The sequence below is a fragment of the Drosophila tropicalis genome, unplaced genomic scaffold (genome assembly GCF_018151085.1).
Source record: "Drosophila tropicalis isolate 14030-0801.00 unplaced genomic scaffold, ASM1815108v1 contig_1175, whole genome shotgun sequence".
NCBI classification, from domain to species: domain Eukaryota; kingdom Metazoa; phylum Arthropoda; class Insecta; order Diptera; family Drosophilidae; genus Drosophila; species Drosophila tropicalis.
The window spans coordinates 148902-162330 of record NW_027172547.1 but is presented as its reverse complement, the minus strand read 5'-3'; the positions used below and the strand labels follow the sequence as shown (position 1 = coordinate 162330).

Below are 13429 nucleotides of genomic sequence, written 5' to 3'. Positions count from 1 at the left end.
TTGCCTAGTGGCCTCAAGGTTACAGGGGTTTTCTGAACTAAATTTCTCGTCAAGATACTCGGTTAATTCGTCTACTAAGGGGCCTCGCTGATCGCAACCAAACAACAACATTGACGGAGTTTTACCGGTACTACACTGCACTGAGTTATTAATAGCGAACTCGACACGATTAACTAATTTATACCAATCGGCTTGGGCTAAAGGTTCTGACAGCTTTCCCAACATTGGGGTCAACACACGGTTCACACGTTCGACCTGCCCATTGGCTTGAGGGGCAGCAGTCGCTACTTTAATGTGGTCAATATTTCGATTTTCTACAAACTCAGCAAACTCAAACGACGTAAAACACGTACCTCTGTCGGATATAACTCTTCTTGGTCGGCTATAATAATCAAAATATTTTTCTAACGCGGCGGTTACTTCTTTGGTACTAGTGGAATTTACGGGATACAATTTGACAAACTTTGTAAATGCGTCAATCACTACCAAAAGGTGCTTTCTTTTTGATGTAACACTCGGTAAGGGACCTAAGTGGTCAACATGGATAGTATCAAATGGAATCGGACTTTTCGGAATACTATGCAAGGTTCTATTATGTATAGTTCTTGGAACACTATGTAGAATACACGGCAGACAATCTTTTATAAACGACTCAACCTTTGGATTCATTAATGGGAACCAGTACTTTTCTTTCAAATTGTTTACACATTTCTCAACGCCTAAATGACCTAGTTTCTCGTGACACCTTCTTATTAATTCCCCTTGCATGCGAGCCGGTGCATACAAACACAGTCTTTCCTTAGCATTTCTTTTGTACACTATACCATCTATTAACTCAAATCCAACATCATTGGATTTTTCTAACTTTTCTCTTAGTTTACGGATATCCGGATCTCTTATTTGTTCTGACTGCAATAATAAATCAACATCTTGCGGAGACGCACCCACTACACCAACCAGGTTTGCCGACTCATTTCGATCGAGCTGGTCACTTCTTTCGATTTGGTTACTCAATCTCGGATCAACAGAACTTTCATTTAAAGAAACGCAAGGTTTATTCTTAACCAGTTTTAGCCGACTTCTTTCTAAACATAGCTCACACGGTCTGAAACAACTCTTCGCTAAATGAACACACGGGTTTGTCCCGAACGGTCCTAAATAATTCTTCCCTAAAGGAGCACATGGTTCTATTTTACACGGGTTTATCTTACACGGGTTTTTCTCAAACGGGTCTATCTTACACGGGTTTTTCTCAAACGGGTCTATCTTACACGGGTTTTTCTCACACGGGTTTTTCTCACACAGGTCTATCTCACACGGTTTTGTCTCAAACGGTTTTATCTCACACGGGTCTATCTCACACGGTTTTACGCAACTTTCCTCAAAAGTAATATGCGGTTCACAAGGTTCAATTGGGGCATTCTGGTCTCTCTTCACTAATAAATCGCAAGGATCAAAATCACCTTCTACAATATTCTCTAACAACTCGGTTTGCCGACTTAATGCATCTACATGGCCCATGTTTGAACCGGGTCTGTGAGCAATGGTATAATCAAAGTTTTCAAATTCCAACGACCACCGCGCAATGCTGGGATTTATTGATTTTTTACTCAAGGTTTGGACCAATGAATTACAATCGGTAACGATCAAAAATGGTCTGTGTTCTAAATAAACGCGAAATCGGCGCACGGCATATATTATGGCCAAAGTTTCAAGCTCAAAACTGTGATAACGGGACTCGGCGGCTGTCGCCTTTCCGGAATAATAAGAGACTGGATGCATTTTGCCATCAGTCTGTCTTTGCATCAAAGAGTCACCGAAACCATTTGAACTGGCATCAGTTTGCAACTCAGTTTCGTAGTTAGGGTTAAAGATAGCTAATATGGGCGGACTGGATAAGGCGGATCTTAATGTAAGAAATACATTTTTAGCGGTTTTGTTCATCGGAAATGGACCACCTTGTTTAAGCAACTCAGTTAACGGTTTAGCTATGCTGGAGAAATTCGGAACAAATTTGCGAAAATAAGAGAATAAGCCTAAGCACGAGTGTAACGCTTTGCTGTTAAGTGGTTCTGGGTATTCTTGAATAGCTTTTAAATGTGTATTATTTGGTAAAATTCCCTTTTCACTGACTTCATATCCTAAATAATCTATGCTCTTCTGTAGGAAAATGCTTTTCTTCAAATTGAGCTCTAAATTGTACTGAATAAAACGATCTAACAGTTTTGCTAACAACTTAAGATGCTGATCTACGGTGCGGGTGGCAAGAATAATGTCGTCCATATATACTACAAGTTCTCGATCTCTAATCATATCACTAAGTATGTTCGATATAAATCTCTGAAATACAGCTGGTCCGTTCTTTAGACCAAAAGGCATTCTCAGATATTCGAACTGCCCATCGGGTGTAACGAATGCTGTGTATTTAATTGAATCCTCTTCCATGCCTACATGGTAAAAGCCACTTTTCAAATCTATGACGGAGAAAACGGTCTTGCTCTCCAGGTATTCTAGGCAATCTTCTATCAAAGGCAATGGAAAATTATCCCTCACAGTCTTCTTATTTAAACCTCGATAATCAACGCACATTCGTATATTGCCATCCTTTTTTCGCACTAGGACGATGGCGGACGCATAGGGGGAGTTGCTTGGTCGGATTACATTATTGGCTAACAACTCACTAACCGTTTTAGAAACGATTCCTCTTTCATAATATGATAACCTTCTAGGACTACTATGAAATGGTGTTGTATCTGTCAGACATATTCTCATCATATATTTAGGCAACCCGTAATTAATTGAAAATCGGTCAATGTAATGCTCATGCACAATGTCTCGGCGCCTAATCCAAATTCACTGCCAACAGTAGTATTCCCGGTATCTGACAGCGTTGCACAAACAGTTTGCAACTCTGTTAGCCATTCTCGAAACGGGGATGCATTCGTGTTTACATTAGGGTTATTACAATTACTATCTAGATCAGTGGTGTTATTACTAATGGTATTATGCTTAGGATATTTAGTAAACAGGGATGCACAGAAGGATTTGTAAACAAAAGCAATGGTACTCTTTAATGATGCAGAATTCTTTTCATACTTTCTTACATTTTCAATCAATGAGAACTTAAGACCTATTTTATTCAAGGCGTCTCTACCAAGAAGTAGTTGCGTCGGCATAATATTATCGGGAATAACTAAAAATTGAATTTCATAATATTTTTTGCAAAACAGAACTAAACATTTGACTGTTCCAAAAGTCAGAATAGAGCCACCGCTCAGTCCATGAAAAGAACTTTTAACTAATTTATCGCAATCTAAATGCGGCATCAACGCTCTACTGGCAAAACTTACTGGGCTTCCGGAATCTAATAGGGCAAAAATATTATTAACATCAGTGCATCCCTCTTTACAAGATATTCTTAAACTTACTAATTGAATAAATGACTTATCATCAATGGTGTCCGGGTCTTCACTAGAGCTCATGGCGGCGATCTGGGTTCGCATTGGACAATTCCGGTACTGATGGCCCACTTTGAAGCACCGATAGCAACTTCCTTTTGGTCTCTCCGGGCGTGGACAGTCAAACATTAGGTGACCAATCTGGCGGCAATTGAAACATCTCTTATCCTTTGCAGCAGGCGTAATGGCCTGCAAACGGTCTGAAGTCTGACGAGCCTGAGGAACGTAGTTTTTGGCTGGTGGCTGAACTGATTGAAAACGCATCATCTTCTCTCGCAATTCATTCAGAGAAGTACAATAATACAAAGGAGCTGACAATCCGGTTCGATCTTGTAGTCCGTCAACAATGTATTTGACCACATCGGTGTCTTCAAAATTGCCCTGCTGAGCAATATTTCGCATAATGATGAAATACTGCAAGAGTGACTCTCCTTTGCCAATTGAGCGCTTCCTCATCTGGTTAGCAATCTCGTAGTTTGTCATTTGTAGGCCAAATACCTTCACAAGGGCATCCTTCAGCTCGCTCCAGGTTGTAGTCTTTTCATATGTCATGTATGCTTTAGCAGATCCCTCCAGCAGTCGGTTGCCCAACGACCAACATTGGGCATCACTCAGTACATACACTCTTGCTGCTTTCTCCAGCTCACGAATCCATACGTGAATGGACAGATCACCATCACCAGAGAATTTAGGTACAGTAGTTTCGACATCTTTCAAGTTCATGCGGCAATTATATTGCGGTCCGCCTAAGTTCTCCTCCAGCTCCATAACACGTGTTTTTAGCTCCGCCAGGTTTTTACGTGCTGTATACAATTCGATGCTACTAAGAATCGAAGACAATTCGTCGGTTTCGCTCGCTTGTGCGCTTTCACGAACATGCACGTTCGCGTCTGGTCCTACAGAGGTCTCACGAGACATCGTCGGCGACTGGTTAGCACCCACTTGATCCGGTGTACTTGGCTGCTCAATGTTTCCCACGCCGCGCTGCTCAATAAGAGGCTCCGGACCAACATCCACAAGTTGTCCGGCAAGCACATTTGCAGACACTGCTGGGCTGACTGCCTGCTCTTCGGGTACATCACCCTCTCCAGACTGATTCTGTACCATGACTTGTTTTACCAATGCTCGCAATTGGTAAATTGACGCTTCTTTGTCGCAAGGTACTTCCTTGGCCGCTAGCAACTCAAACAATGCGGTTTTGTTTAATTTAATAATCTCGGTGTATTTCATGAAAATACGTTTTTTAGGGCAAACTCCACACCTGATTTGTAAACTCTCTACTTTTTAAAGTAATTAATCCCTTGGGATTGATTTTATATTTCCGGATTTTATTTATTTTCAAATTAAGTGCACATGCGGTCTTATTCACTATATTCAAGAGAGTGTGCCCGTACCCCGCCTTAGCGTATTATACCCTTTTAGTGTGCCCAAATTCGGTTATCGGGGAAATTCACTGAGACGAGGAGCGGGCTTATTTAAAATACTCCTAATGTTTACATGATAAAGAATTTTTATCCATTATACATGCAGTAAACTATTTTAGACACTATTTGATAGGTAATAAATTCCAAATTATAACAGATCATGCTCCGATAAAATATCTAAACTTAAAATACAAAGGGAAAAAAATGACAGCAAGACACCAAAGATGGATTTTAAAATTACAAGAATTCGATTATGACATAATATATTTGAAAGGAAAAGACAATAAAGTGGCAGATTTTTTAAGTAGACAGGAAACAGCTGAACTAATAAACAAGGATAAAACAAATGAGTCAAACTTTGAACTATCAGATACACAGCATTCAGCAGAGGAAGGAGGATTTACAAATTTCTATATAAAAGACGATATTGTAAACAAATATAAAACTCAGATAATAGTAACTTATACAACAACGGACAATATTAATATTCAGCATGGTAGAAAAATAATAGAAGTAAGCCCAGCAGAAACAGAAATTGAAATCGAAATCAAAATGCAAAATAATATAAATAAAGGAACAGTAGGAATTTTTTCAGAAGTTCCAGACTCAGAATATTATAAGATACAATGTATCTTAATGAACATTTTTTCACACTGTAATAATATAAAATTTTTTAAATGTACTAAGAGAGCTCAGGAAATTTCAAGCGAGGAAGAGTTACACAAACGAATAGCTATTTACCACACCAAAGATTCATTACATAGCGGAATAAATGAAGCTTTTAATTCGTTAAAGAACAAAATATATTTTCCAAAGCTAAGAGACCATATTCAGTTGATAATTTCAAATTGTAAAAAATGTAAGGAAATTAAATATGGCAGAAAACCAATCAAACCTAAGTTTCAATTCACAGAAACACCGGATGTTAAAAATCAAATGATATATTTAGACATATTTCATATAAAACACAAATCGTTTGTTACAATCATAGACAAGCTCACAAAATTCGCAGTCGCTTATAATATAACAGATAGAAACTGGAAAACTAAAATGGAAATTATGATTGAACACTTTGCCAAATTCAATAAGCCACATAAAATAATAATGGATAATGAATTTCGATCAGAACAGATAAAACAATACTTAAACCAAGAACAAATAGAAATCCATTATACAAAGCCAAATTCACATACAGGAAATGCAGACATAGAAAGACTACATTCTACTCTCATTGAAATAATAGCAGGAATAGATGATGATTTATCAATTTCATCCAAAATGCAATTAGCAATAACAGCTTATAATAACCGTTATCACTCTACAATAAAATGTACACCAAATTATGCAAAAAACATAGAAGATGAGGAAAAACTAAAAAACACTATTATCAAGCACAAAGAAAAAATTTTAAGCAAACAAAATAATACAAGAGAAGATTATGAGGAGGAAAGACAGGAAGGACCAATTAAAAACTATAAACGAGTTAGGCATAAGGATGAACCTTATTTTAGAATTACAACATTAAATAATATTCATCCATGTAATATAAAAAGACCGTCAAAGCAGGAAAAAATTAATTTCCAACAAAATACAGATTGACATCCTTGAAACAAAAAAAATTTTTTTTTTTTCTCTTATCCTCAGATTTTCATAATTTTTTATGTTATAATGTGTGTTCAAGGCAGATTACAAATTGAACCAATTCAATCAAATGCAGGATATGCACCTATACAAACTTATTCCACGGAAATAGTTAATGAAACAGTAATTATACTACACATTATTAATATCGACCCTTTAAGTAATATAATAAATCAAATGGAGACAAACATTAAAAATTTTAACATCACAGGAAAAAAGGAGCTATTAGCCGAAATAAATCTAATTAGAGCTAAAATAAAATCCGTAACCCCAAACAACAGAATAAAAAGAGGAATGTTAAATATTGTAGGAACAACATACAAATGGCTTTTTGGAATTATGGATGATGAAGATAGAACAGATATTTTAGATCACCTTAACAATATTGACCAAAACAACCATAATATTATACAAGACATGAACCAACAAATTGTTATAAATACACATTTTAATAAAACAATACACAACTTAGCAGAAACCATTAAACAAGACAGAACAATAATCAAGGACATACTTACAAGCATGGACAATCAAAATCAAGAAATAGAAATGAAAATACTTCATAATGACCAAATGGGGAAATTAAAAAATATAGAATTCAAAATAAATTATATTCAGGAAAACATAGCATCAGCAAAAAATAATATAATCATACCAGAAATTTTATCAGAAGAAGAAATAAATAAATTTGACATTGATTTTTATAAATTAAAGCTAATCCGTATGGGCATTTTAAAATATAAGAATAATTGCATCATAATCGCAATTAAAATCCCAAAATCATTTATAACCATAGATGTCAAGTTAATTATTCCTATACCAAATATAGATTATATACAAATAGACCAAGAAAATCAGTTAATTGTAGAAATAAATAATAAAACATTTACATATGAACCCAACAAAATTTTAAAAGAATTAAAATTAAGTAAAAGTTGTACCATTAATAATAATTGCAAATTTATATTCAACAATATAACGAGTATCGAAGAAATTGACGATGATACAATTATAATCAAAAATGCCAAGAATACAAAAATATATCAAAATTGCGATAAAAGAAATATTATACTTAAGGGAAGTAACTTAATTCAATTCGGTAACTGTAAAATTCAAATTCTAAATGAAATATTTTTTAACGAAAAAACAGATTTTCACGAAAAATTTTTTTATCCAACAGAACTATTGAATCAAACCTATAAAAACACAATTAACTTTGATCATGTAACAATAGATAATTTTGACAATTTAAAAGAAATCATAGAACTCAAATACGAAAAGAAAATGACAAATGGCATATTTTTAACACTTTTTATTATTATTATTATTATATGTTTATCCATTTATATACATATATACTGTAAAAAGAAAAATATAAACATTAATGTAAACAGAATTCAGGAGAATTCATACTCTCAGAGGGGAGGAGTTATGCCATTGGCAACACTTCCTATAACAGCCGACCCAAGAGGTCTACACTCCACATTAATGTAAACATAAACAATACCATTCCATTAAACATAGAGTGTCACAAGATAAGTGACAGTTTCCCTAAACATAGAGTGTCACAATATAAGTGACAGTTTCCCTAAACATAGAGTGTCACAAGAAAAGTGACCAGAAGAAAATATTATAAACACTTAGATGTAAGCCAAACCAGAATATGATTTGATTCAATAAAGCAGTCTTGATTTAACACTCAACCAGAACAGACTCAATCTTAATTCGCGTGTTATATCTATATATTATTATTCTTATTTTTTTTTTCAACTGATTTCCAGGTGTGACTCTGTCGATGGCTCCGTTGATGACTCTATCGTTAGCTCTGTCGGTAACTCAGTAGCTGACTTCATTAATAATTCTCTCCAAACTATGCTGTTGAGGATACTATTAATCCTGTCGAAAACTCTGTTGATGACTCTGCTGATGATTCTGTCGAAACCCTGCCGGAGACTCTGCCGATTTTCTCACCTAGCATGGCATGACTGTGTGCGTGTTATATACAGTGGTGGTCAGCGGGTAAGCCCCTTTTTTTTTTTTTTTTTTGATTTTAAATTTGATTTTCTCGGCTCCCAAGAAATTTAATAAAGAAATTTTTTCAGTTATTTGTTGGTTATTGTATTTAGAATCTGACACGTAATTATTGTCATTCCAGCTTTCGACGTTTTTTTTTACAGGTGCGTTTGAAAAAAAAGCTCCCCCAAAATGTTTGACAATAGTTTAGCCCGGTCATTTTAAAATCTTTAATATTATAGTTAGACATGTGTATTTTTTGAAAAAGTTGTAGATCTAGGTAATCTAAGATAAACTGCATACCAAAAATTTTCATTTTAGCCCCAGTATTTGTTTTGGGGCCCATCGAAATTTCGGGATTTTGTATGTAATTCTTGAGGTCTCTTTGTTTGACGACGTTTTACGATACCAATTTAAACTAAAGTAATATTTTCTTATTCTAACTATGAAAGTGAATTGAATTCCCCGTCAAATGATTCATGTTTCATAAAAATCCGACAAAATTTAGATTGATTTCATCGCCCATACTTAAAAAAAAACTAGAACTAGAAAAATTTCCCACACATTTTTTGCTTACCTAGTTTTTTGAAAGTATGGGCGATGAAATCAATCTATGAAATATATCTATCAATCAATCAAACAAAGAGACCTCAAGAATTACATACAAAATCCCGAAATTTCGATGGGCCCCAAAACAAATACTGGGGCTAAAATGAATATTTTTGGTATGCAGTTTATCTTAGATTACCTAGATCTACAACTTTTTCAAAGAATACACATGTCTAACTATAATATTAAAGATTTTGAAATGACCGTGCTAAACTATTGTCAAAAATTTTGGGGGAGCTTTTTTTTCAAACGCACCTGTGAATAAAACGTCGAAAGCTGGCATGACAACAATTACGTGTCAGATTCTAAATACAATAACCAACAAATAACTGAAAAAATTTCTTCATTAAATTTCTTGGGAGCCGAGAAAATCAAATTTAAAATATCTTTAAACAAACTGGCCAAACAGCTGTCAAACGAGTGTGACTCTAGCGTTCAATTATTGTCGCAATTCAAATTTGTTCCACCTTCTGAGAAATTGCACAAGAAATGTACCCTTGAGTTGCCTCGTAAGCAGTCGCCAGCTCTCTCTCACATCCGAATTATTACTTCCCAATCTCCTGAATTACATTGGTAATATTTGCCCTGCTAAGGTTTTAATTCAAAAGTTTAAGTTTTCTAGGCCTCGCGAAATCTCCTCTTTTAAAATTACAGTACCAAATGAGTACTTCTCAGCTATGGTTGACCCTAATTTTTGGCCAGAGGGCCTAGTTGTACACGAGTTTGCGCCCAATAAGCGCTCTCGTCCGTTGCCTGTCCACCTTCCTACTTTATCTTCTGCTTCAAAAAACTAATAACGTCTAGTCTTTGCATTCATTATCAAAATGTAAGAGGACTTCTTACCAAGCTGTCAAACCTTTTCTGTGATAGCCAAACCTTTTCAGCTGACATATTAGCTTTCTCTGAAACTTGGCTTAACTCCTCTGTTTTAGATAATGAAATTCTTTCTAATAATTTTATTTCTTATAGGCTTGATCGTGTTGGTCGTCGTGGCGGTGGAGTACTCATTGCTGTAAACTCGAATCTGTCTTCAAGTGTGGTGCCGATTGATCTCCCCTTAGGTGTTGAGTTTATTTGCGTCGAAGTTACATGTTCTAACTTTAGCCTATATATCTCTTGTTCATATATTCCTCCAGCTTCTGATATCATGATCTACGTGCACCATGCTGATGCTTTACGAACTATTTTTGGTCGTCTTAAAGTTCGTGATGTTCTTATAGTTTTAGGTGATTTTAACTTGCCTAATATTTCTTGGCTTGTTGATGATAATCTATCTTACTTAATTCCTTCATCTCAACATGTTTTTCTTGATAGCCTACTTGAATGTCCACTATATCAGTTGAATTCTTTCCTTAACTGTTCTAAAAGAATCCTTGATCTTGTTTTTGTCTCTGATCCCACTGTTAGTGCTGTATCGCAAACACAGCCACTAGTGAAACCTGAAGGTCCTTATCATCCTACCATTGAAGTTACTATTTCTTACAATTCCGTTACTAATTTATTTAAAAACATCTCAAATTCTCGTCGTAGATGTTTTCGTAAAACAAATTTCAATCTTCTTAACAGCCTTATTTTCTCTTTTGATTGGTCGTTTCTATTTGAGTGCTGCGATATAGATTGTGCAGTGAAGTTTTCCTATTCTGCTCTTAATTCTCTAATTGATAAATGCGTTCCTTATGTGAATGTCTCTACCGTCTCCAGCTCGCCAGTCAGGTTCACACGTAGGCTTTCTAATCTTCGTAACATTAAATCGAGATATTTTAAAAGATTTAAAAAAACTGGTTCGCGACTTGACTATGCAAATTATTGTATAGCCAAATCTCAATTTTGTCTTTTAAATACTCAATGCTACAACAATTATCTCGTTCGCTGTAAGGCTGAATTTTATAATAACTCCAAAAGATTTTACAACTTTGTCAATTCCAAAAGACGCTCTAATGTACTACCTTCCACCTTCAGACTTAACGACCAGTCTGCTAATAATGATTTAGATATTGCAGATCTGTTTGCTAAATTTTTTCAGTCGACATATTCTACTACTGTTTCGGATCCCACACCCTATCCCTTTTCATTCCCACATTTAAATTGTATGTTTTTTCCCAGTATTACTGAAGACTGTATTCTCTCTAGCTTGTCATCTATGAAGTCTTCCTTCGTTCCCGGGCCTGATGATATACCTAGTTGCATCCTTAAAATGTGTTCTATTTCCCTATCTAAGCCTTTAGCTCGGTTATTCTTTATATCGAGTGAGACTTGTAGATTTCCTGATATTTGGAAGGAGTCATTTATTATTCCGCTTTTTAAAAAGGGTAGCAAATCGGATGTTTCCAACTACCGTGGCATTGCCAAACTTTCGGCAATACCTAAACTGTTTGATAAAATTATTACGTCTTCTCTTCAACATCTATCCAGATCCACTATTTCTCCTTGTCAGCATGGTTTCATGAAAGGTCGTTCGTCGCTTACCAACCTTTTAGAAATGACTACCCTTGTACACCATGGCTTCCGTAAAAAGTGTCAAACTGATGTTATTTATACTGACTTCAGTAAGGCTTTTGATACGGTTGATCATTCTTTGCTTCTCGCGAAACTTAACATCATGGGTTTTTCACCAAAATTATTGGGTTGGTTAAAGTCGTATCTTATTGGCAGAACCCAAAAGGTGTCTTTTCGTTCCTCGATATCTAAAACTGTTCGAGTTACGTCAGGTGTACCCCAAGGCAGTCATCTGGGCCCACTATTATTTACATTGTTTATAAATGATTTGCCTTTGGCCTTGGCTCATTCACGCGTGCTCATGTTTGCGGATGACGTCAAGATTTGTTATTCCTATAATGATCCTTCTTTCCAACAGTACTTGCAATCAGATCTCGATGCGTTCTGTGATTGGTGCCACGTTAATAAATTACACCTTAATGCCTCTAAGTGTTCTTTTATGACTTTCAGTCGTTTGTCTCCGCTCCTAGCTCATTACTCTATAAAGTCTGTTATGTTAGATTGTGTTCCATCATTCAAAGACTTAGGCGTTATGTTTGACCACTAACCATAGAACACATAGATGGGACAAACTCATGTTTTTTTGATTGCAAACGCTAGCCTAGTCATGGAACCCCAGAGAACTTCGGGAAAACCCGAACGTCCGTACTCTCAATGAGAGCGTAAAATGGGGAGAGGGCCAAGCAGCTACGAAAATAATTTAGTGTAGCACAGACTACAGAACGACGAGGGCAGGCCCATGTCGCTTGTGATTTCGTTCTGTCAATGTATGTGTACACTCGTCGGTACATGCTCACGCTTCGTAGTGTGTGTGTGACGTGAAGTTGTACAACATCGCATTTCAATAGCTCGCTCGACCAAAATTTGTAATTTTCGACAAAACAGCGACAATGCGAATAGGATATGCCCCTGTCGAAAGAATATCAAGAAATATTGGCATCAGCTGCGTATTTATCCCGATGGCTGTGCCGATAAAGTGTTTGCTTGGCGATCGGAATATCCCTGGTTCGAATCCCAACTCGTACTCGTTAAAAAGGTTTTTCTTTGCCTACTTTTTTATTTATATAAAAATAAAAAAAATAAAAATAAACAAAAGGGAAAAAAACAAAATAGAAATAAACTCGATTATCGTTGACGAAGGTTTTTTTGTATTTTTTTTCTATTTTGTTTCTTTTTGGTTTGTTTTTTTTTTTTAATATTTTTTGTTTATTTATTTCGTTATGTTTTTTGTTTATTTTTATAAAAATAAATAAATAGGCAAAAAAAACCTTTTTAACGAGTACGAGTTGGGATTCGAACCAGGGATATTCCGATCGCCAAGCAAACACTTTATCGGCACAGCCATCGGGATAAATACGCAGCTGATGCCAATATTTCTTGATATTCTTTCGACAGGGGCATATCCTATTCGCATTGTCGCTGTTTTGTCGAAAATTACAAATTTTGGTCGAGCGAGCTATTGAAATGCGATGTTGTACAACTTCACGTCACACACACACTACGAAGCGTGAGCATGTACCGACGAGTGTACACATACATTGACAGAACGAAATCACAAGCGACATGGGCCTGCCCTCGTCGTTCTGTAGTCTGTGCTACACTAAATTATTTTCGTAGCTGCTTGGCCCTCTCCCCATTTTACGCTCTCATTGAGAGTACGGACGTTCGGGTTTTCCCGAAGTTCTCTGGGGTTCCATGACTAGGCTAGCATTTGCAATCAAAAAAACATGAGTTTGTCCCATCTATGTGTTCTATGGTTAGTGGTTTGACCCTAAACTTTCATTTAAT

General features: G+C 35.9%; 1 protein-coding gene across 1 annotated transcript; it reads right to left on the bottom strand.

Annotated features, from left to right (window-relative positions):
- Nucleotides 1-3174: 3174 nt before the first annotated feature.
- On the bottom strand, nucleotides 3175-4565 carry LOC137575090 (uncharacterized). Its single transcript, XM_068287496.1, has 2 exons — nucleotides 3429-4565; nucleotides 3175-3364 (listed from the first exon to the last, which is right to left on the bottom strand). Exons 1-2 carry the CDS (start codon nucleotides 4563-4565, stop codon nucleotides 3347-3349), a joined length of 1155 nt encoding a protein of 384 aa, XP_068143597.1. The 3' UTR covers nucleotides 3175-3346.
- Between the last annotated feature and the right edge of the window lie 8864 nt (nucleotides 4566-13429).